Genomic DNA, 26620 nt, shown 5'->3' with positions numbered 1-26620 from the left:
ATTTTATTGTGTATTCTTTACAAAAATGTTGGCATGTCAAATCAAAACCATCTACCATGTACAATGTAGAACTTAATGTTTTTACATTATCAATGTTTTACAAGAATAGCCCACAAGTGATTGGAAGACACAAAACAAAATGATAGTGTCACTTATATGACTATGATTTGTAAGCAGCTTGGTTCACCCAACTCCATTAATATTCTTTTAAAAATCTACAATAGAGTTTTCAAAATACATGGACATAAAGCACAATGGTAAGTTTTGTGATCACAATAGAGACCGGCTGATCAAGGAACTCACATGTTTCTATATTAAGTAGAAAAATTATTTCATGCAATGAAAGGCTATTTAAAATTTAAAAAATACCACCTCCCAAATGATACAATCACTAGAAATATACTCTATCACTTTTGTTTGTTACAAATCCGTACGTTATCATATGAATTTTTCTACTCTCTGAAATGTTAAATGTTATTCAATGGCAAAGAGGCAGAGCAAACATACTGGGAACGGGATTGCCTGCCGCTTTACACTCCAGCTGAATGGGGTTATTCGCCACCACTGTTTCATTCAGCATCTTCCCTGCATCATCCAGGCTGGGAGGTTCTGCACGGTGCAAGCAAACAAGGAGGTCACATGAATATGATATCTGAACTGAAACTGTTTTCTCAGCGGAAATGATAATATTTCTCTCTTCCATATATAGTTGTATGCTATTAAAAAAAAACCTGAAAAACTTAAAAATTGTGTATAGATTTTTCTGGGTCAACTATTTCTCTGTGGTCAGACAGGAAAATACTTTCAGTTGTAGATTCGCAGTAAAAAAAGAGTTGAACAGATAAGAAAGTTTGCTGTGAGGTTGTGCACCCTAGGAATGTCAGAAGCTACACTCATAAAGCCTGACCAACATGACTGCCTAAACATGGGATGAACAAGGACACCAACAATTAACATCTCAGCCCACATGGCCTTAGCCTACACAAAGAAGTAGAAGCAACCAAGAAATGGCGAGAGTAGGAAAACAGTCTTCTCCAGGGAAGAGGACACCAATTGGTTACCCAGTACCAAATGGTCAGCCCTGAAAAACACACACACAAACAATATTATACAGATTGAGAAGATTATGTTTAGAAATATTATGCATATATATACACACACACGCATGTAACAACAATTAAAAATAGGACATGAATATAAAAGAGAACAAGGCAGTGTATACGAGAGGGTTTAAAGGGAGGAGAGGGAAGGGATAAATGACATAATTATATTATAATCCCAAAAATAAAAGAAAAAGAAACAAAGTTAAAAGTATAGTTTGTAAATTCAATCCGCTGACTAAGGATGAATTACTTTTGTAACCTGGTGATCCGCCCATTTGAACTCTTCCAGTAAAAGAACAAATGTGACTAAAACCACCCAACTTAGTATTGGGCAAGACCATTCTATTTTTTTTTAATTAGAATTATTTTGTATGTTAATTAGAAAGATTTTCTTTTTTATATAAATTTAAGGTGATTTTTAAAAACTTCCAACTTTAAACAATAGCCATTAATGATTTTGTTGTTATTTTATATTTGTGGAAACAGGAATCTACAAAAGGAATAACAACTTGGAACATCAGTATGATGTCCCAATAATAAAGTGAGGGCTGTGGGAAGTGCCAGGTTGAAAGTCATCCTGTCTTTTCTTACTTGAAGATGAAACCATAGACATAAATTAGCATTCAAATTTTGCACAAATAACACATTTAACCTATTGGAATATCATGGGGAAAGTAAAATCTAACAAACAAATCAAGTTGCAAATTTGAATTAATTAGAACGTGTTTGTTTTTCAAGAAAAGATGTCTCCGTGTAGCCCTTGGAAGGCCTGGAACTTAATTTGTAGGCCAGGCTATTCTGAAACACAGAGATCTTCCTGCCTCAGCCTCCTGAGGGCTGGGATTATAGGGGTGCGCCACCACCACTCAGCTTTCATTAGAATAATTTATTTTTTAATTCAGTGTTTAAATTATTTTTTGAGTTAAAAGTATTTTTCAATTTATTCCAGGTGAATACAACACACATATACCCCACACACACCACACACACACACACACACCACACCACACGTCCACACACAATACACATATCCACACACACCACACACATCCACACACACTAACACACACACACACACACCACACACATATACACCATACACACATATACACATTAACACACACAAACACCACACAATTCTCAGAAAGCATTACTATGAAAAGCTGGATGGAGGTATGCTCAGACAACAATTGAACATTAATATATGACAAATTAATATATAAAATAATAATCATTAACTATGACAAAGCATCTTGCTCCATATTCATTCAAATTTTATAAAAAGTCATAAATAGTCCTTCATACTTACAATGTTTTATGGGTAGAACAAATGCAAAATTCTTAAAAAAGCAGTTAGAAATCAAGTGTATAGTGAAACAAAAATAAAGTTACAAAGGATTATAAAAATCAAATTACCTATGCAGATGTATGCATTTGTGTACATAGTTCAAGCTACCAAAGAATATATATATCCTTTGCAAATGCCACTAGTGCATTAAGCCACAAGACAGTGGTCACTATGTGTGTGTGGAGTTACAATGAAAGAAACAGGTACCAATATCAAAAGCATTAAAATATATGCAAGATAAAGCCCCATTAAAGATAAAAAGGAAACAAAAGTATTCAATTAGAGTACAAAACAGAAACAGAAAAAAGTCAACTGATTTTGGAAGCCGTTGCTGTCACCATGGCAGGGTAGCACACAAGCAAACTTTTGTGCCTAATTAGTTTATTTCAAAATATACGTTATAATACAAATAAATGTCCTAAGCTTTCAAGTCAAAACCTAGGAAATGACCAATACAATATAAGAGGCAAGGAATAAAAGTCTCTTAGTTTATTATAATTAATTTATCATAATAAAGCAAAAAGCTGAGACTGCCACCAAAGAAAACAAACAGGAAATTGAGAGGCAATAAGACTCAGAGCTGTTGCTTGGTAAGTTTATAATAAAGTCTGTTATCAGAGGTAGATCTCTTGGCAAGGCAGATGCCTGTTTTTCTGGAGGTCAAAGCTCCCTTCTTCACTCATCCAATTCCTTTTGCATTCATGTAGCTTAGCGTATTAACCCTTTCTGTTTAACTGTGTGATCACTGGGTTCTGATTACCAGTACAGTGTTTAAGAAGAAATCTGCTGATTACGTCTGGAGAATTGTTCCTCTGAACTGATAGCCTTAAGGTTTTGTTACTGTATTCTTTAATCTCCTCTTCCTATCTTTAGGTTAATCGGGTTATAAGTGATGTATGCTCGGTTAATAAGTTTGTAATAAAATATATTTATTAAGAAAAAAAAAAAGAATAAATAAAGCTCTGAACATGGCTGCCATGGTGACTTGGTTTTCCAGTTCTGAAATGAATAATAGCCGGTGCATGGCACATTCCTTACCACACTCACTAAAACACTTGCTTAAAGCCTTCTGGACTGAAGTGCTCGGTGAAGGTTTTGACAGTCACAGCTGCCACAATAAAACACCGCGCCAGGCACCAGAAGCACGGGTGTGATGGAGTGGGCTGGCTACCCACTCACAACAATAGAAAGCTTAAAAAGAAAAACACTGACTTTCCACGAGAATGACAGAGGAAAGTTTTGGGAAATCCATTCCTCAATTAAAGAAATAATAACGTGGGAAAAGCTACCAAAACCCAGCCATTCCAGAATTCAGAAAATTAACCAAAGATGTGTAACCACTCAGAAGTGAAGTGTTTAATCAAGAAAAACAAACAAGGCCGACCTCATTAAAGATGGTGAATTCGTGACAGTTTAACTCACCGGAGTCTTCCAAGCAAAAAAAAAAAAAAAAAAAAAAATTAGTCTTGGCTTGAGAGACAGCTCAACAGAGAAGAGCACTTGTTTTTACAGAGGACCAGGGTTTGAGTCCGGTCAGTTCCATCGTGGTTCATAACCATCCCTAACCCCACTTCCAGGGGATTCCAAGGTTCTTTTCTGACTTCCAAAGGCCCAGGGATGCAACTGGTGTACATATGTATATGCCAGCCAAGCACTCACGTACATAAAATGACAAAAAAATAAATCTAAAGAATAAAAAACAAAATCCAAAACCAAATAGCCCACACTCTGAGTGAAAAAATTAGGGTAGACACCAAAGTGAGCAGCATAGATTTGAAGCTAATTAAAAAAAAATCACTTTCGAGCTGGAGAGATGACTTAGTGGTTAAGAACACTGACTGCTTTCCCAAAGGACCCTGGGGTCCATTCTCGGGACTCACATGGTGGCTCACAACCGTCTGTAACTTCAGTTCTAGAGAATCTTCCACCCTCTTCGGGTTCTGCAGACCCCAGGCATGCATGTGCTGTGCAGACATACATGTAGGCAAAATACCCAAACACATAAAAAAAAGTAATAGAAAAACCAAACCCTATCATTTCAAGACAGCTGCTGTCATTTGTCCTTGGAGTCCTTTGCAGGATCTGTCATTGTTTAACTAGGCTTTGAATTCTCTTAGTGCAAACTTCACTCAAGGGTATTTTAATTTTGTATAAACAAAGTTTATTTGATTTGTTCAGAGAGGCCACTAACTTGCTTTCTGTTGCTTCTATGGTAGGGATGCTTGCCGGCTTATAGCACTGCGGAATTGTGGGTCAGAAAGTCAACACAGCCTTCTTGGGTGCAAACCAAGGTGCCAACACAGCGGAATTCCTCTCTGGGGAAGTATGGGAGGAGAAGCTGTTTCCTTGGCTAGTCCGAATTCTGGAGGCTGTCTGCATTCCTTGGCCTGCGGCCTTCATCTCTCATCAAAGCTAGTCATATCAGTCTTCTCTCGTACACAATTCTTCTACCTATAATGATCCTCAAGTAACCAGGAACACATTCCCAACTTTAAGTATAGCTGATTAATAATTCTATCTACCAATTTAATTCCTTCTTAATATATGAATTTCCATAGTAGTAGTTTCCAGAATGAGACTACGGACATTTTGGTGAGTGGCAGGAACTGCACAGTCGCCACATAAACAAGAAGCACCCAGGAAAGTCCGGGTAGTGACAAGAAGAACTACAGAGCCACAAGGGTAATAGCTAACAAATTGTCACACTGCATTGTTTTAAACAACGTTTCAGCAAAAACTAAGACGTGCAAGGGAAATAAGAGCATGCCATTCACGGAACAGGAAGTGGAATAGGCTCTTTCCTAGGAAGTCCCAGATACTCGATTTATAAGGTCACATTTGACATTAGCTATTCTGTCTGTAACTAATCTCCCTCTCTCCAAGGATCACAGAAGCTTTGCTTGGAGAGTGAAAGGAAAGAAAAAAAATAGCACTTTACAAGACACAGGCGGCTAATGAAGAGGTAGGGTTGATTTTAAAAGCTAACTAGAAAGTCTGGAATTCCAAAATCCAGTCAGGGCTCAACAGCATGTCTGAAAAGCGTGTTGGAAGAGGTAGTCAGTAGATCTGAAGATAGGTCAAATAAGATCACCCGGTTTTAGAAGAAGAAATATGAATTATGAAGAAAAAAGAGCAGATCTTTCAAGATGTACAGGACATTATCAAACATATCGGGAGTTAGTGAGAATAGGGGGGGAAGGACAACATGAGAAAGAATGCCTGAATCTTCACCACGTCTGAAGAAACGCGTGTTTCCACATCCAATAAACCTAACATTAGTTTTCATGTCTGATAAGGTTAACTAACTCCAACTTGAAAAACATTAAAGAAACCTATAATATAACCGATCTGTTTAAAACCAAAAGTGAAAGAGAAAAATCTTAAAATCAGCATGAGAAAAAAATAGCTTATCATATACAAGATTCCCCGGTAGGTCTGGCAGCTGAGTTCTAATCAAAATATTTGGAAACTTGGAAGGCAGTGGGCTAACAAATCACAGTTCTGAGAGAAGTCCGTAGCCAGCAAGTCTGTCCTTTGGCGTTTAGGATTTCCCCACATAAGCAAACCTACAAAATCTCAAAAAGGTTTGTGCTAGCCCATGTCCCATAAGAAATGCTAAATGCTAAAACAACATTTTCAGTGTGGTAATTAATATGCAGGAATAAATTAGGGACACCAGCAAAAGTAACAAGACAGATAAGGGTAAGAGACAGCGAGAGCTAAATTTGGAGGGTTTTCTTTTCTTACTGATTTGAAATACAATAACGTGGAACAATAGTTGTAAGTTAAGTTGACCAGCAGATGATGGAAGAGGACGTGAGTATAACAACAAAGGAGCGGGAAGATAAAAGAGCTACATGGAAACAAAAATAATGCTAAATTTAAACTGCTCTTAACTGAAAACATTATTATGCCTGAAAGCATTATTATTCATTTAGATACTAGTTATAACCCTCGGAGCATAGGAGCATACACTACAAGTTAAACATATATATGTATATATATCTTAAGAAGATAATACCATTGGTGACTCCAGAGACCTTTGCATGCTTAATGTGTAAAACCAGTCATTTTCCTGAGCTGTCTCTTTCTTTTACCCAAGCTTATACTAAAATATTCTCACTATAAGCTCTAATTTTGCTTCAAAAATCACATGCTAATTATATATAGGCATACACACACACACACACACACAACACACGTAACAATAGAGTCCCAACAAGCATTGACAAAAGGAAAAATTATCATTAAAAGTTGATGACATTGATGTCCTACTTTGAATAACACATAAAAATAAGGTGAAAACAATCAAGAAAGATATCTAAAGTTGACCGCTGGGGATACAGGTAAGTCCACTTGCACATATATGTACATACCTGCATACACCATACACACAAACATACAGCGCGCGCACGCGCACACTATTCTCAGAAAGCTGAAGACCAAAGGCCCCTACCCAGGTATGCTCTTTGGGTGTGGCTAGCACCCCAGGCTGAGAAGAAGCAAATGGATCGGAAATCCCCCAAATTTTTGAGTGGATTATTTGCCTTTTGTCTAAGGCCATGGCATCCTGAACACGCTTGATCTTGTCTGATTATATTCCCAAGAAAGTACAAGCCTGTCCACAGAAGTTTGTGATGAGTCATTACCTTGAGTGACAGAGAGTAACATCATAAAATCCATACAAAATCTATAAGGAAAACCCAATGTCTTTACCCAATATTGGAGATAAAAGTAGATACAATATAAATACATGATTTTCCCATACCATTTAAATCCTACAGAGTCTTGATTTAGGAGGCCACTGTTCTGTGTATGTCATTAATGAGGAGACCAAATCTCACGCCAACGGTAAGACGTATGAATTCCCTAGGCAAGAGTGCTACTTATTTTACTGTTCTCTTTTCACTCATTTCTTCTTCCAAAAACTGCATGTACATATTATGCCAAAACCACAGTACCTTCTTGAAACACCAAGAGCTAGGTTGTCTAGTCTTTTAGCCATTTGGGGCATAAACTGACTATGTCAAATCCTGGGTTAGTCTGAATTAGTTAAAACTGATGCAAAGGTGACTTTTGTAAATTAATCCAGCCTATTCACTGGTATTTGAAAATAGCGGAAATAAATTAATCCATGCTGAAAACATAGTTCAGCACAATCCTGACCTCAACTTGGCCATGAAGAAAGAAACAAAACAGTTCCCTAGAACATTCCCAAGTCTCCACTAGGCCACAGGCAAGCTATTAAACAAAATGCAGAAATGATAGAGAAACCTTGTTTGAGTGGGTGTTAGCAGATGTTAGCCAAGCAAATACTTTTAAAATATAAAATAAAAATAAGGAGTCCTCCTAATGTTTTTTATGAGACAACTAATACAGACACAAGAGGCTTCCCAGCCAACGGGAAAGGCAGCAGGCCTTTAGCCTATTTGTTAAAAGAGTACAGTGAGAAGGGCCAGGAGCCAAACATGTGTTTTGCCAAGAACAGTCCTCATGCTACCATTTACAGATGCTGACGCGAAGGCAGGCACCAAGCTCAGACTTCCATGTGTCATCTTTCATTGAAACCTCAAACAACCCTTGTGATTACACAGTATTATCATTATCTCTCCTACCATACAGATGAGGACTCTTAGCCTTAAGAATTCATATGGAATCTTAGAGCCTGACAGACAGTAAGTGACAATATGAGACCCGAATTTGAAGCCCACCCGTTTACACTACAACATTCTATTTCTTCTGGGTGTATCACCTTGGCAGATCTTTTTCCATAGGAATTAATTATGAGCAGATGAAATGAATGCTTGAGTTATTAGACTTCAAATAATTACTTGTTTGTAGAAACATCTGTCTCACTTGGCAAATATTTGAGGTTTAGATATAACTTCATAGTTTGGTCTAGAGAACAAAAACTTCCAGAATTATGAAACTTTTGATGATCAAAAAATAAAAAAGACCACCTACTGAGGGCTCCTGCTGTTTATAATGGACAGAATCCCTCCCTGGAAAATTCCATGAGACTGTTCTTCTTCTCATGGTCATGGCTTGGTGAGCTAATCCAAGAGGCTCATGCATCCTTGCTGCATTTACTTCAACTCTTGTTAATTTTTTACAGTGATGGAGAAGAATAGAAGATATTTTTATAAGAAATTAAAGTGCTGAGAAATTGGAATACTGAATATTGTAGATTGAACATTTTCTGTGACAACTGCAATAAATGCCTATTTTCAGAATGCATTGCCCATCTGTAAAAATTGACTTAACAAATCTTAACTAAATGTGATTGCTGGGGTTGTTATATAAGTTAATAATGGAATGATTATATTTTCTCATTTCTACTTTCAATTGGTTACCAAAGGAATTAGATCTGATACTTTGTAGCACTTGGAGAGTAAGACTAGAAAGGGTATCATTTCTCCCTATTACTAGTACATTAGCTTCTATGACTGAGGTCTTTATGAAATCAAATTTGTATGTACAGTAATTGGAGAGCCCAAGTCCAAATAATATGCAATTGTTTCAATATGTGCATCTTTAAGTAATTTCTTTCAAAACCTATTTTACATAGTTCTCCCCATTTCATTAGCTTGTCCTCTCAACCGTTGAGGTCTATTCAATGTCTTTAATTAATCATTTTCTTAGAAATTCCTTTATTTCACATCTCTAATTATCATCCTGAGTATTAATATATGCATAGTAGAAGACAGATTCAAGTTTGGAGCCCCAGGCTTCCATTGGGACATTGCTGTCCTCAAAGCCAAGAGGAGACACGGCTTTTGTCCAGATTCCAGGCACAAACATGAAGCCAACCACTTCCTCCAGGTTAATCATTACAAGCCCACTTCATCATTATTCTCCTCTCAGGGAGATGAGCTGTTATCCAGACAAATGAATATCACAGCAGATGGAATGTTTTAAGCTCTTGCTCGACCCTACCTCTATATTGCGATTTGTATGAATGAGATAGCGCCATGTTATCCATCTCATTTGGCAATCTCCACTAAACCTTTTCAGTGACCAAGCCCTATTTCTCTCTCATTGCACACGAACTCAGATGTTTTCCACTTGCTTCCCTGCTCTTTGATGATTTTCCATGTAGATGTGCACCCAAACTGTGTCTTCCAACAGCTGACATTTTGCCACCATCTTCAGACCATACATCTGCAGACTTGTATTTTTCTTAGGTACTTTTTCCTTTGGTTGCTTTTTATTATACTTTAAATAAATATTTTTATTTGTATATATAATAAGGGTTTCACTATGACATTTTAATATATATTTTATGCCATTGTACTTTGTTCTTTCTTGGTGAATATTTCATTTCTTTCAGGGAATCCAGTTTTCCATTTTTCTGGAACATATTGATGAAGCTCTATAGGAGACTTTAATAATTGAGTCAGTATTTGTCCAAATACTGGTGAGCAGACCAGTGGAATCAGAGACACTGAGGAGAACTGATAGACAGAAGCTGCAATTTTAATACACAAGGAAGACAGAAGGTACTTCAGGGAAGGAAAGACTATAGGAAAAACACAATTTGCCAACTCTGAGATGCAAGTGGAAACTTGAAGAGCTGCTGCAGCCAGCTGTCAGGGGACACTGAGATGACAGAGGTAGACCTATGCAAAGCAGATGAAGTGAAAGGCAGCTAAGAGGTCTGTGCATTCTCAGCCTCTTCAGGGAAAGGAGCCAATAACAAATGGGTTATTTTTGATATTGTCTTTCAAATTAACTACTCTTAAGGAACATGTTTATATGTGAAAATATGTTCACACTGGGCATCCCTATTTGATGAACCATGGACAGAATAAATTGGTTTATTGGAAACATTTAAGGGACAAAATATTTTCACAGACTCATTCAAATAAAAGAAAATATGCAAAGAAGCAACTTAGAAGAATTCAATGACCATTTGGAATTTTAAAATCATTCAGTTTATTCTTTCATATGCCCATTTTTTTCAACTACCTTCTATGTACCTGGAATTAACTTAGATCCTAGGATGACATACTTGGCTGGATTTCTCAGTAAATGTAGAATGAATATATGTGTTAATGAACATCTAGAGAAACAAAAGTCTGGACAAGAACCACATGAATAAAACCAAGTACATGATGTGTACATAGAGATGTCCAAGTACTTCTACACAAACCCAGACTGGTTCTGACAAACCTCTGGAGAACCAAGGCCTTCTATTCAAGGTCTTATGTCCTCCACGTTTACAGTACAGCTGGGATGTTGATGACGTGCTCCACAGCCACCCAGACACTTAATGAAAGCACATAGGAGCAGACTCAGAGTACAGAGTAGCTCCAATTGACAAAATCAAAACTGTGCAAGAAAATTGTAGACAAGGTTATGGCTCAACCCTGCAACTTCATCTTATTCAACAAAAGTTTCTATAGAGGATTATTATTTAAAATGATAGAAATTATTCTAAAACATTAGAGAATGAGGAGATGTCTCAGAGGGTAAAGAACTTGCTATGTAAAAGGAGGAACCAGCTTTGGCACTGCAGAACCCATGTTAAAAAGCTGGATGGTTGTAGCAGCCTATGGATATCAGATCAGAAAGTCAGATATAGTGAATCCACAGAGCAAACTGGCTAGCTAGGCTGGCATAAACGGTAAGCTCTGGGTTCAGCAAGATACCTTCTCACAACAAACAAGGTGATGCGCAGTGGAAAATGAAACCTACCATCAACTTTGTGCTTCCACATATGTACAACAGGTATATGTACATATGCACATATGTGCACACACACACATACACAGACACACACACATGCATACACACATGCATACATGCCCATAAAAATATGAGCATCTTATTTGATAGCCTAAAAACTGAAGATATTTATGAGCAATTATAATTACAGTAAACAATATAGTTTATTTGAATATAGATGAAACTAAACATTTTCTTTCTACATTTGCAGTTTATAAAAACTATGTTCCCTTTTTTCCTATGTTTCCACAGAACCCATTAAAGAAAGAGAGTCATTAAGGTGGGGATGCTAGTCACTACTTGTAATCCTATGCTTGAGTGGTAGAGAGAAGCAGATCTCCAAGGCTGGCTGACTAGTCAGCCCAGCCTATTCAGCAAGTACCAGGCGACGTGAGAAGCCATATCTCAGAAACAAGGTAGTTTAGGAAAATGGCAATAGTGGATACATAAAAACCATATTAACTAGGCTCAGTATATGCATATTGTTAAACAATAAATAATTACAGAAGAGGTTCTGAGGAAGTGGGAGGACACGGGAAGAGCTGGGAGGTAGGAGAGGGAAGGATGTACTGATGTGAATATCAGACACACGTTTTAAAATTCTCCAAAACTTAAAATATTTAAATAAAAAAAAACACACAATGTGGAGTGCACAGGAGAAATGACACTGGCAGTTGACCTGTGACATAACGTATGTGTGATCGCACAATGTGCGCACACACACACCCCCTTGCATGAATTCACACACAGGTCCAAGACAGAGCCGTAAGATACTCTTACCATGCACGTGCAATTGGGTGTGCTGCTGTGCTTCTCCAGCTGCATTGGTAGCCACACAAGTGTACCTGCCAGCATCCTCCACAAGAGCCTTGGCAATCTGTAGAACTCTACCAGAAGACTGTATCTAATTGGGAACAGAAAGTATGGCATCATTGTGTGTTTGGGTTTTAAAATGTTCACTGGGATAGAAAAGTTCATTTACATGTATAATATTTAATTGTAGCTTTGTATATTAGTTAACTCAATACGCCAGAGCCAGATCACTTCATTACGAATAAGAGAATAGGCTAATTTGATTTTAAAAAGAACATATTGTTATTCATTTGAAGACACAAAATAAAATAACTTAAGGCTGGCCTGCTGGTATAGTCATAAAAGCCCACTGAATAAAAGACTGGACCATAAAGCGTGTGATGAAAATTTAAACTCTCTGAAAAAAAAAAACCAAGACCACATTTATGTAACACATCATAAATGGTTTTAAGGCAATGATCCTTTTTGATGAAATTGTCACAGGAGCCAGAAAAACTGTAAAAGTTATAAAATATGAATAATAGGAATACCGATAAATTCTTTCTTTCTCCTTATTCCTCTCTTAAATCCACTGTAACTGTGCCTCTGCCACTTTAAAGCTGGTGAAACAGAGGTCATTACTTAAAACTCATTCCTCCTAAGTCACCAATAACGGTCAACCACATTGCCCAGTAGTCTGAAGTTAAATGTATAGTCTCTTACCATCCACAGCATTGGGGTCCTGAGCTCTGATGATCTGTACTTACTGGGCATTAAAAATAGAGTGTTCCTCCACTCTTACTCTCAGGCTCTCCTAGGACCTTACTTTACAGAACCTGCTTCCTCTCTCTGCTGCACAAACATAAAATGTAACTCTCTGGAGTTGTGACCAAACTCCATGACTTTGGGAAAAAAAAACCCTAAGCACACACCTGCATTTACAGTCTCTACCAGTCTGAGTTCAACACTCATAGTCCTAGGACAGGTTAACATGTGAACCGTCTAGAATTAAGACTGTAAATTATTCCCTCATATTCCTGAAACTGACTTGTCATTGCATTTTCCCCAGTCTTGCTTAATGGCGCCCATGATTTTTCCAGTCATCTGGGTTTTGGCTCCCACTTTGACTTCTATTAATTATACCACAGCCATATGTCTCAGATCCCCTGTTTTCCACTTCCACCACCACTGTGGGATTATGAGGGCTTCTTAACTGATGTTCCAGTGTCTCCAACCTCCCCAGTTGTTAATCTATCTTGCACACTGTTGCCAGAATAATTTATTTAAGATGGAAATTTGATCCTTTCCCCAGTCCACTTTCAGACCTCATTCATGGCTCCCTACTTTGCCCAGGAGGAAATCTGAACTCAACGTAGCCCTCCAGGCTGACCACAGTCCGACCCCAAATGATCTCTTCACAGTCCCAAGCAAATTCCCAGTAAATCTATTCTCCAGTCAAGCTGTACAATCATGCTAAGCAGCATGTTCATACATTTATTTTCACCCCTACCATTTTGCACCTGGATTTTAGTGTCACATTCTTGACACTACACTAGTTATCTACTCTTCAGTCTAGCTTATTTGTGCCCAAAGTTTGAAATATAAACAGTGTAAGAATAGTTCTAGCCATATAATTCTATTGATCCTCATGGCCATATGCAATGACCTACTGCCATCTTTGCCATCTCACCATCTCCACTATCTCCACCATCACCACCTTCTCTACCATCTCACCCCCTCAACTATCCCCACCATCTCACCATCTCCACCATCTCTACCATCCTCACCATCTCACCATCTCCACCAGTGTATCTCAAATTGATGTAAACTCCAGAGGCCTGAAATTAAAATTGCAGTATTTTCCCTTATGCTCTTCAAGAATGTCATCTCATTGGTGGTCAGTATCATCCATGGAATTATGCTGTTTAGAGTCTCAGGAGAGGAGACCCCTGCCTTTCTCATCTTTCATAAACTATCCATCATCAATCATCAATGACTTGACTACTGTATCAAATTATTGTCTTTTCTGTAACTAGTGTAAGGTTCGAATTTTGTACCTCCATCTCCTACAGAAATGAAAATTGGTTCTAACTAGTTCTACGTACCTACTCTTGGCCCACCAACTTATTTTTTTTTCATAAAGGAATCAAGCAACTTCAGTTTTGTACCATACAGCAGTGATTTGGCCAATGATAGACCATATAGATGACGACATGTGCTGTCTAATCCAGCTGTACCCTATACTATGCCATCTAGTTTTGTGGAATGTACTGTGATGTATCAGTGATAAAGTGCTGAACAATGTCTTTCTTTCTATATATCCCCATTTTTTGGTAGTGTCTGACTATACTTAAAATGTAAACCTAGGGTCCAAGATGGCAGTACCGAACATGCACAGTTTCTGATCTGCAAGATGGAAACTAGGGACCTGGCTGGGAGCTACAGACTGCAAAATTTGGAGAGGCCTAGGTAAGAGGGTTCCACATAGTACAGAGTACAGGTAGATCTGGCCTCAGGTCATCCAACTGGAGGATGGGTAATTAACATCAAAATAAATCAGACCATCCCCCCAACAGATGGAGGCCCATTCCCCAGAGCCTGGACCCATACCTGCCTGTGAGCTACAGCCTTGCTCTATATCATGGACTTGGTATCTGGGACACAACTGTGGGCAGTGAAGCACCAGAGTTGGATCTGCTGGCCTTGGGAGAACACAGGAAAATGGGTGGATCTGACTTCAGATCACTCCACCAATCCACAGAAAGCCCCAGGGGCCGGTGACCACAGGGGCACAGTATCCAAAGCCCAGTACAGCCTATTTTGCTGTACCTGCACTCTTTCTCTCTCCCTCTATGACTGATCAGTGGGCTACAGAGAAACATCATCAGTGTCTGCTGGCCCATGGGGACCTGAGAGTGTGGAACTGGGATAGATCTGATCTCAGATCATCCCGCCAGTCCACTGAGAGAGCCAGGTTCTAGGAGGAGGGGGAAGAGGCGGGGGCAGGCAGTCATGGACATGTTCTCCAGCTACAGTTCCATAACCACATCTCAGGTTGACTGATCTAAGGCGGTATGGCCGGAATGGATCCAGCAGAAACCCAGCCAGCCATGCCAGGAGGCTGTTCCCACACAACTGAGTGGGACTGACTTGGCCTAAGCAGAGCAGGCAGAAGCCTCATGTGCCACCACAACCCAGAGGGGGTTCCCCGCATTCTCAGGCAGGACTGAACCAACCTGAGTGGATCAGGCAGAAACCTAGCCAGCTGCTCCAATTCAGAGAGCTGTTCCCATATTCTCTGGCAGGAATGAAATAGCCTGAAGGATCAGGTGGTAGCCTAGCCAACCACCACAAGCCAGAGGACAGTGTCTGCTCTCTTAGGCAGGACTAAACCTAGACCCCATGGCCTGGATAGATCAGGTGAAAGCTTAACCAACTGCCACAAGTCAGCAGGGGTTCAGACACTCTAGGGTAGACTGAGCCTAAGCCTTCAAAGCCCCAGTGCCAGAGAGAAGGGTTTCTAAAGCCCAGCCAAAGGCAGGATAACCGGCTATACCTATGTTACCTTGAACTAATCCTTGGGCTGCAGAGCACCAGCACTGGCATCTGCTAACCCAGTGGGGTGACCAGGGTGAAGGAGAGATAAACATGGTTGTTTTTTGTTTTTTTTTTTTTTGGTTTAGATCACAAGTGGGGGATGAGAAAAGACTTCTGAGAAAACAGGTGATGTTTATCCCCTTAGAAGTTAAACCACCATGTGGGGGAGATTGGTTATTAACCAGCTGAAAAACATCTTTGAACAAATTCTGAGAGGAGGTATAATAGTGACCCAAAAACAAGAGGTGGGGCCTTTGGAGACTTGGGATAGTTTTGGCTGTTCATTGCTCCACTTTGAGATGCTCCTAGAGAGAACTGCTCAAGGGAAGGCTTTGGGGCTCTGGGATACGGCTGAGGTTCTGGGTTCTGGTAGCTCCAGGTTCCAGCAGAAGAAATCCTGCTGACTATGCCAGGAGAATTGTTCCTCTGAACTGATATCCATATGGTTTCATTATTGTATTCTTTAATCTTCTTTTCCTATTGTTTAGGTTAGTTGGGTTATAAGTGAGGTACTCTCAATTAACAAGTTTGTAATAAAATATATTTGCTAAGAAAATTGAGTCTACACCAGGGTGTGGAGCAGCGTACCCTGGAGTTGAAACCAGGTCATCTGATGACAGGATCCAAGGAAGGGTTCCCTGATCCACACAGGTGATTGTTCTTGACCTATAAACACTCACCAATGAATTGCTCCCAACAGCCAGTGAAGGACATCAGAAACTACCTCCCAACATCATAGCCAGCAAGATGACTAAAGGCCAACATAAAACCACAAACAACCAAAACCAAAACAATATGGCATTTTCACAACCCAGCTATCCCAAAGAATTCAACACTGGGAACTCAAACACAAATGAAGCACATGAAAATGATCTCAAATCCTTAGTATTGAAGATGATAATGGAGGAAATGAATAAAATCTATAAACAAATGCAGGAAGATGCAACCAAACCTTTTTTTTTTTTTTTTTTTTTTGGTTTTTTGAGACAGGGTTTCTCTGTGTAGCCTTGACTGTCCTGGACTCGCTTTGTAGACCAGGCTGGCCTCGAACTCACAGCGATCCGCCTGCCTCTGCCTCCCGAGTGCTGGGATTAAAGGCATGCGCCACCACGCCCGGCTTCAGATTGAGGACCTTAAAGAGGACTATAGAGAGGAAATAAAGAAATCACCAAAAGAAATCCTGGAAAATACAAACAATCAAATGAAGGAAATCAATAAAACAGTTCAAGATCTGAAAATGAAAATGGAAACAATGATAAAAGCACAGATAGAAGAAATCCAGTAATGAGAGAACTTAGAGAAGAAAGCAGGAAATGCAGAGGTAAGCTTATCTAACAGAATTCAAGAGATGGAGGAAAAAATATTGGGAATAGAAGATACAATTGAAGAACTTCATGCAACCATCAAAGAAAATGTTAAATCTGAAAAATTCCTGACACAAAACATCCAAGAAATCAAGGACACTATGAAAAGATGAAACCTGAGGATAATAGGAATTGAGGAAAGAGAAGATGCCCAGCTCCAAAGCCAAGAAAATATTTTCAACAAAATCATAGAAGAAAATTCCCCCATTTAATGAAGGAGATAGATACAAACATACAAGAGGCCTACAGAACACCAAATATAATAGACCAGAAAAGAAAATCCTCCCACAACATAATAATCAAAACACAAAATGTATAGAACAAAGAAAAATATAAAAAGTGGCAAGGGAAAAAGGCCAAGTAAAATATAATGGCAAACCTATCAAAAATTATACTGACTTCTCAGCAGAGACCATAAAAGCCAGAAAGGCCTGGGCAGAGATCCTACAAACCCTAAGAGACCACAGATGCCAGTCCAGAATACTAAACCCAGCAAGACATTCAATAATCATTAATGGAGAAAAATGATATTCCATGACAAAAACATATTCAAACAGTACCTATTAATTAATCTGACCCTACAGAAGTTACTAGAGAAAACTACAATCTAAAGTGACAAACTACAACCAAAATAACACAGGAAATAGATAATTTCACTGTTGCGAAACATATCCACACAAACAGTCTACTGCAACCAACATCAAACTCAAGGGACTTAACAGTCAATGGTCATTAATATCTCTTAACATTAATGGTCTCAATTCTCCAATAAAAAGACACAGATGAACTGAACGGATGCATAAACAAGACCCAACATAATTCTGCATTCAAGAAACACATCTCAGCCACAAGGGTAGATATTAACTCAGGGTAAAAGGCTGGAAAAGGGTATTCCAAGCAAACAGACACAAGGAGCAAGCTAGTGTAGCCATTTTAATATTTAGTAAATTAGAGGAAGGACGCTTCATATTAATCAAAGGTAAGTTTAACCAAGATGACATCACAATTCTGAACATGTAACCACAAACACTAGGGTACCCACATTTGTAAAAGAAATATTAGCAAAGCTTATACCACACGTCAATCCCCACACATTAATAGTGGGAGACTTCAACACTCCACTTTCACCAAAGGATAGGTCAATGAAACAGAAACTAAACTGAGAAATAGTGACACTAACATATGTCATGAATCAAATGGATCTAACAGATTTTTTCACCCAAATACCAAAGATTATACCTTCCTCTCAGTACCTCATGGAACCTTCTCCAAAAATGATCACAGAGTAGGTCACAAAGCAAGCCTCAATAGAAACAAGAAGACTGAAATAATACCTTATGTCCTATCAGATCACCATGGAATAAGCTGGACTTCAAAAACAACAGAATTAACAAAAAGCCTGCACACACATGGCAACCAAACAACTCTCTACTTGATGACAACTGGGTCAGGAAAGAAATAAAAAAAAGAAAAGAAATTAAGGAATTACTAAAATTCAATGAAAATGAAGGTACAACACACCCTAATTTATGGAACACATTGAAAGCAGTGCTAAGAGGAAAATTCATAGCACTAAGTGCCTTCATAAAGAAATTGGAAATATCTCATATAGGTAGCTTAAAAACACTTCAAGAAGTCCTAGGGAAAAAAGAAGCAGAATCACCCAAGAGGAGTAGACATCTAGAAATAATGAAACTCAGAGATGAAATCAATAAATTAGAAATAAAGAAAATTATTCAAAGAATTAACAAAACCAGGAGCTGGTTCTTTGAGAAAAATCAACAAGATAGAGAAACCATTAGCCAAACTAACTAAAACACAGAGAGACACTATCCAAATCAACAAAATCAGAAATGAAAAGGGAGACATAACAACAGACACTGAGGAAGTACAAAGAATAATTAAGTCCTACCTCAAAGGCATATATACCACAAAATTTGAAAATCTAAGGGAAATGGACAATTTTCTTGATTGTTTCCATTTGCCAAAGTTGAATCAAGATCAGATAAACAAATTAAATAGTCCTATTTCTCCTACAGAAATGGATACAGTCATTGAAAGTCTCCCAGCCAAAAAAAGCCCAAGGCCAGATGGTTGCAGCACAGAATTCTACTGGACCTTCAAAGAAGAGCTAATACCGATACTCTTTAAGCTTCTCCACAAAATAGAAATGGATGGAACATTACCAAACTTATTCTGTGAGGCCACAATCACTTTGATACCCAAACCTCACAAAGACCCAACAAAGAATTTCAGACCAATTTCTCTTATGAACATTGATGCAAAAATACTTAATAAAACACTCGCAAACCAAATCTAAGAGTACATCAAAGGTGTCATTCACCATGACCAAGTAGGCTTCAGTTCAGGCATGCAGGGATGGTTCAATATACAGAAATCCATCTATGTAATCCACCATATAAACAAACTGAAATAAAAAAAAAACTACATGATCACCTCCTTAGATACAGAAAAAGCATTTGACAAAATCCAACACCCATTCATGTTTAAAATTTTGAAGAAATCAGGCATATAAGGCACATATGTAAACATAATAAAGGCTATATACAGCAAGCAAATAGCCAACATCAAATTAAATTGAGAGATATTCAAGGAAATTCCTCTAAAATTGCAGACCAGGCAAGGCTGCCCACTTTCTCCATATCTCTTCAATATAGTTCTTGAAATTCTATCCAGAGCAATAAGACAACAAAAGGGATAAAAATGGGAAAGGAGGAAGTCAGATTATCCCTATTTGCAGAAAATATGATACGACAGTATACATAAGTGACCCCCTAAATTCCACCAGAGAATTCCTACAGCTAGAGTGGTTGGATACAAAATTAACTCAAAAAAGTCAGTAGTGTTCCTGTATTCAAATGACAATCATATTGAGAAAGAAATTAGGGAAACTACACCCTTCACAATAGCCACAAGTAATATAAAGTATCTAGGTGTAACTAACTAAGCAAAGACTTATATGAAAAAAAACTTCAAATCTCTGAAAAGGAAATTGAAGATGACATCAAAAGATGAAAAATTTTCCCTTGTTCATGGATTGGAAGAATTAACATAGTAAAAACGGTCATCTTACCAAAAGCAACTTACAGATTCAATGTAATCCCTATCAAAATACCTACACATTTTAAAAGACATTTAAAAATCAATTCTCAACTTCATATGGAAAAAAAACCCAACAAAACCCATAGTAGCTAAAACAATCCCGTACAATAAAAGATCCTCTGGAGGAATCTCCATGTCTGATCTCAAACTGTACTATAGAGCGACAGTAATTACAACAGCTTGGTACTGGAATAGCAATAGGCTGGTTGATCAATGGAATTGAATTGAAGACCCAGAAATAGATCTACACACATATAGACACTTGATTTTTGACAAAGAAGCCAAATCTATTCAATGGAAAAAGGATATCATCTTCAACAAATGATGCTGGTCTAACTGGATATCTACATGTAGAAAGATGCAAGTAGATCCATATTTATCACTGTGCACAAAACTGAAGTCCAAGTGGATTAAAGACCTCAACATCAAACCAGAGACACTAAATCTGGTAGAAGAAAATGTGGGGAAGATCCTGGAATGCATTGGCACAGGAGACAACTTCCTGAACAGAACACCAACAGCCCAGGCTCTAAGGTCAACAATTAATAAATGGGCCTCATGAGGCTGAGAAGCTTCAGTAAGGCAGAAGACATGGTCAACAGAACAAAGCGACAGCCCACAGACTGGGAAAAGATCTTCACCAACAGTACATCTGGCGAAGGTTAATATCCAAAATATATAAAGAGCTCAAGAAATTGAACACAATCAAACCAAATAACCCAATTAAGAAATGGGCCTCAGAATTAAACAGAGAATTCTCAACAAAGAAATATCAAATGGCTGAGCAACACTTAAAGATATGCTCAAGTCATCAGAGAAATGCAAATCAAAATGACCCTGAGATTCCATATTACACCCAACAGAGTGGTTTAGATAAAAAACTCAAGTGACAGTACATGCTGGTGAGGATGTGGAGTGCAAACTTGTATAACCACTTTGGAAATCACTCTGATGCTTCCTCTGAAAACTGGGAATAGGGATAACTCAAGACCCAGCTATTGCACTCCTTGAAATATACTCCCAAAATGCTCCATCACACCTCTAGACCCAGCTATTCCACTCCTTAGAACATACTCAAAAGCTGCTCCACTACACAAGGACATATGCTCAACCATGTTCATACCAGACTTGTTCATAATAGCCAGAATCTGGAAACAACCTCAGTTGAACAATGGATAAGGAAACTGTGGTACATCTACACTATGGAATACTACTCAGCTATTAAAAACAAGGAAATCTTGAAATTTGCAGGCAAATGGGTGGAACTAGAAATCATCATCCTGAGTGAGTTAACTCAGACCCAGAAAGATTCACATGGTGTATACTTATAACTGGACACTAGCCCAAAAGGGATGTCCTCTGAAAGTCTTCACTTAGCAGGAAATCCAGATAGATGCTTGGACTTCCTGGTGGGACTCCAGGTGAGAGAGGTATGGGAGAATGGGGAAATGTAAGGATCCAGAAGATCTTAGAAACCTACAAGAAGTCCAGACCATCAAGACTGGCAGATCTGGACCCAGGGGCATCTGCTCAAACTACTGTACCAACCAAAGACAATGCATGCAGCAAACCTAAAATCCATATTCAGATCTAGCTAATGGACATCACATTCTCCACTGTTGTGTGGAGAGCAGGGACTACTCTGACATGAACTCTGTGCCCCCTATTTGACCACTTCCCCTTGGTGGGGAGGCCTGGTGGCACACAGAGGAAGGGTAAGCAGGCTATCAGGATGAGACCTGATAGGCTGTGTCATATGGTGGGGGAGGAGGTCCCCTTATGTCACAGACCTAGAGGAGGGGAATAGGGTGAAAGAAGGAGGGACGGGAGAATGGGAAGATACAAGTGAGGTGATAACAATTGAGATGCAATCTGAATAAATTACTTAAACAAAAATTGTTAAATAAAAATAAAAATAAATGTAAACCTGGTCGTGTCACTCCTCTTTTATCTCTTTAACCTCCTAATCTCCACTGCTGTATGCCAGCCTCTACTCTCCCTTTCCTCTCTTCTTCAGACCACTCTAAGAGGGGCCACACTCTCCTGAAAGCATTGGCCTGTGCACACACTCTCGGGGCTTATTTCTTTTTCACTTGATCCGGTGCACTCTTCACAACTTGGCCCAAATCCTTTCCTCACATAGTCTGTACCTCTCTGTATTCCCTCTTTAATATAGTCATTATGTTCCATAATGGTCTATTTGTGTGACCAGTGGGTACATCTCTTACCTGCACTGTATTTGAAGTCCGTGTACTGAATTTTTCTTTTGTGCAGATATGTGAGTTTTTTTTTTAAATTCCACATGAGGATCTGAATTGATTCGTAAACAGATATGTGTATAATTTATAATGAGGAAAACTCAAGACTTATCATATATGGAAAATATGAAGTAAAAGTCAAGATGCCATTTGCCAATTAACTTGATCGTACTAGAAAAATATATTGATTCAGCATTTTTTCGTAGGAATGTGGATTGAAACCAGGGCCTTGCAATCACCCCCCATGGAGAAGCATCTCCAGCCCTAGCTATGTGTTTTTACTTTGAGACAGAGATTCCCCAAGTTACTTAGAGCAGGCTCAAACTTGTTCTGTAGTCAAGGTAGGCCTGACCATCAATCTTCCTGCCTCTGCCTCCGAAATAGCTAAACCAAATAGCTAAAATGCGGCTAAACTACCAGGTCTGGCTATTTCTGATTTTAAAGCTCACCAATTAGATTATCTGCCTCAGAAATCTGTCAGCTATGCCTCTGTTTACCTAGTTTCTAATTCCAGAGAGCACAGTCAGCATGTGAGACAGAACTGATATTCATTCATTTATAAGATATCAAGTGTTAAAGGTCCTGAGTTCAATTCCCAGCAACCACATGGTGGCTCACAACCATCTATAATATGATCTGATGCTGTCTTCTAGCCTGTAGGTGCACATGCAGAACCCTGTATACATAATAAATAAAATCTTAAAAAAAAGATATCAAGTGTTGAAGGCATAAATCAAAATAATCACAACTCCTGTATTACACTTTCTATCAGTGCGGTTATTTAACTCCATTAAGAAATGAAAGAAAATATATTTTTAACCAAATTTCTACCAAATCTTCCTTCTAGGAAACTCTAGCCTTGAACTCACAGAGATCTGTCTGCCTCTGACTCCCAAGTGCTGGGATTAAAGGTGTGCGCCACCGCACATAGCTAGGAAAATCTATAATTAAAAAAGAATGAGATGACAGAATTAGCAAGACCTACACAGCGGCCTCAACTTGGACTCAATGTCTTCTACTCACTCTGAGGTTTCCTTGAGCAGTGTTCACAGGCTGGCCATCCTTCAGCCATGTAATGGATGGGTTTGGAATACCGTTGGCTACACACTGCAAGGTGACTGACTTGTATCTCACCACAGTCTTCTCAGGAAGGTCTAAGGACTTAATTGTTGGAGGAACTAGATGAAAAGAAGGGTGGGAAAGAATGAAAACCACAACAGACCTAAAAGGATATGGGAGGCACTCATGCATACATGGGCAACACAAAAGGCCTCTCTGGTTATATATATATAAAACCTCTGGGACATAAAGTTGGGCTATGTGTGTGGGATGACTCCCAGAGGAGGTTGAGAGAGAAATGGGAGCATGTGTGATCAAGCTATATTGTATGAAAGCATGAAATTCTCAAAGGATTAATAAAAACATATTTAAAATATTTTTAAGTGACCTGAAACTTTAAAATTTGAAACATAACATATTTCACAAATAGTGACACAACTTCATCTTACATTTAATTTTTAACTTTTGGTCATTTTAGATAACATGCATTCTTAGTTCGGAGTCTTAATAAATTCAAATAGCCAAAATGTCTATATGGCTACTGTAACCTATCCTGTGTTTTTAACTCCTACCTATTGGCTTGTTTTTCCAATTGATAATTACCATCATTTCTCTGAAGTGACCTCATTAAACTAACTCTAGATTCAAGCAGCATTTATAGATGTGGATTTGTTCCCAATAAGGCTGACTGAACCTGGGGTCATAATGTCATCGAAGCTAGCCTTGTCAGTTAGCACTCTCTCTCTCTCTCAAGAACCTGGAATCGAGACTGTGGGCTAGATTTGTCTGTGTTCCATAGAGGGACATGGAAAAATGGAACTTAAGAGAGTCTACAGAGCCAGAGGGAAGAATGTAGTCAATCTTCACAGGTTCCTCTTCCATGCCTTCCGAACGGCTCCTCAGTTTCTGGTCTCAGTCTTTTCCTTCTCATGTTCTGCTGGCGAGGGGGACACATAGTGCCCTGGCAGAAGTTTGTCCTTGTCATTAGATTCATGGTCATAACCTTAATGTGCCAGTACTCTGAATGTGCTTATGTTCTTGGATCCTGCAATTACACACTAAGCCTTGCTTCTGGAAGACACTGTTTATAATCACTCCTGCTTGGGTCAAGTCCTTAAAGGTTGACATAACCCCATTTACTTGGAAGTCGCTGCCTTCCTCTTCTATAATATTCTAGCTCCCTTAACCCCTTCTGACACCATGTTGAATACACTTGCTAACTTTTAATTTTTGTCTAATCAAATTCCCACGATACTTTCGGTGAACCTCGGCATCAGGAAAATAATGTAAATCTGCCATTATTTAACTACAGTTGTCCTTTTCACACTACTTTATACAACTCAAGATTTCTCCAGGTGGCTCTGCTTCTATCTGAATTAGATAATAAGGCACAAGGTAGTTTAAAATTCAGAGCATCCATCCTTTGTTTGGCATACCATGAACTGTCACTTCAAACGCCTTCCTGTGGTCCCCTGCAGTGTTTGTTGCCACACACTGGTATAGGCCTGTGTCTGACACTTGAGCCTGAGCAATAATCAGTTTGCGTCCATTTAGTAAGATCTTGAATCCATCTCTTTCATCAATTAGCTGACCACTTTTTAGCCACCTGTAGGAAAAGGCAAAAAGATATCTAGATACGTATTGCATATAAGCTTTTCCTATAGCTTATGTTTATGTTGTATTTATTCTCTGCTATGCATTCACCTGATCTCCTAATCAATCACTGTAAAATAAGATAGAAAGAGAAGTAAAAAGGAAACATGGTCTCTCAGGGAAATTGACATACAGTTGGAACTCAAGAATATAATGACTTCGTTATTCTTCTGGTAAGTTAGTTTGTAGAAAGGGACAAATTATACTATTCACTGCAATATTTAAATAACATTAACCAACAAGATGAAAATGAGCTTCCAATGTTTGTAAATCAAATATTGAAATCATAGAGCTTTATAGTTTTGTGTATTATCACTGTATAATGTATGAAAAGTAGTCACCCAACTCTTCTTTCATATGCCTCATATTATTTTGGAATCGTAAATTGTATATGCAATAATGCTTTGAGAATATAGGAAAGGGACCAGCTGGGCAAGAATGCAAGCATGCTAACCTCTCCCATTTCCATTTCCCCAATATTTCTGTTATTTTTTAAATTAAATAGTCTGTTACACATGTCAGTATCCCAGGAGGTGTAATTTTAATAGTGCTTAGCTGTCTATATCTTCTGAATAAGATATAATTTCTAAGCTTATATATGGGTCTTTCTCCAATTGTGCCAGTATATGTGCTTCTTGAGTATCAAGTACCAGCTGCCATGCATATGGACTGTATCTTTTCAAAGAGGAATATGATTCTGAATTGAGGCTCCTCAATGTCAAAATCCTTCAGAACAACTCCAAAACACTTGTATTAAGAAGTGAGAGGTATTTAGAAGACATACCAAAACGCTTACATGATAGTTGGTGGGGGAGAACCTGTGACCTGACACTCTAGCTCCAGGAGGTTATTTGCCATCACAATAAAGTAGGATGTTTCATCTCCTCCTTCTATAGCTGGTGGCACTAGAAAGAAAGAAAAAAAGATGAAATGTAGCAGGCAAAGACATTGAGACATGTCTGCTCCTGGCAGCACCCTCTTTCGACTTTGAAGAAGAAGATGAGCATCAAAACGTTCTCCTTTAAGTTTCTGCCTTCATATATGGTAAGATGGCCACCAGATAAGAAAATTCTCTTGATTTTCTATGGACAGGTTTCTGCCTAAAATGGACAAACTGGACGCAGGAAAGTTAAGTGCTGAGCTTTGCAAGGACAAAGTAGGCAAGTCCTTCATACTACGTTCTTCACACAAAAGTCTGCCAGATATTCTGAGCCAGAAGGCTGAAGATGATGCTTCAATGTTATAGAGATATCTTGGGTGACTGTCCAAGCAGTCAACAATCTGTCATTTCTATAGTTTTTGGAAGCTGCTTGCTCTGCTCCTACTGTTTATTTAGATAATATTTATCCTTCTCAGGTCTCTGATGAGGTTAAAGACTAAATAGTATAGTCTTACAATTAAGCTTAAATTTTTTAAGATTTAAGATGTTTTAGGTCTAAAAGGATGGTTTTTTTTTTTTTTTTTTTTTTTTTACTGGTCATGCAAGTTATGGTACAAAGTGATTTAGGTATAGAACTTTGGACTCACCAAGATAGGATAGATAGTAGAATACTTTCTCCAAGGTTGCCAAATACTAATGGACAGGACATTATGAGT

At 38.5% G+C, this 26620-nt stretch overlaps 1 protein-coding gene across 3 annotated transcripts in view; it reads right to left on the bottom strand.

The window, feature by feature from the left end:
* Nucleotides 1-26620, bottom strand: part of HMCN1 (hemicentin 1) — a 494329-nt gene that overhangs the window by 140649 nt on the left and 327060 nt on the right. For all 3 annotated transcript variants that reach the window (XM_084782016.1, XM_084782014.1, XM_084782015.1), the window contains exons 33-37: nt 25821-25929; nt 24808-24977; nt 23336-23490; nt 11959-12082; nt 508-609 (exon numbers count right to left, since the gene is read on the bottom strand). In XM_084782016.1, the coding sequence (XP_084638142.1) occupies nt 508-609; nt 11959-12082; nt 23336-23490; nt 24808-24977; nt 25821-25929 (660 nt within the window). The remainder of the gene's footprint in view (nt 1-507; nt 610-11958; nt 12083-23335; nt 23491-24807; nt 24978-25820; nt 25930-26620) is intronic.

The sequence above is a fragment of the Acomys minous genome, assembly GCF_964271855.1.
Source record: "Acomys minous genome assembly, chromosome: 1".
In the NCBI taxonomy this organism is placed as follows: Eukaryota; Metazoa; Chordata; class Mammalia; order Rodentia; family Muridae; genus Acomys; species Acomys minous.
The sequence above is the reverse complement of the archived record's forward strand: the minus strand, read 5'-3'. Positions and strand labels throughout refer to the sequence as shown.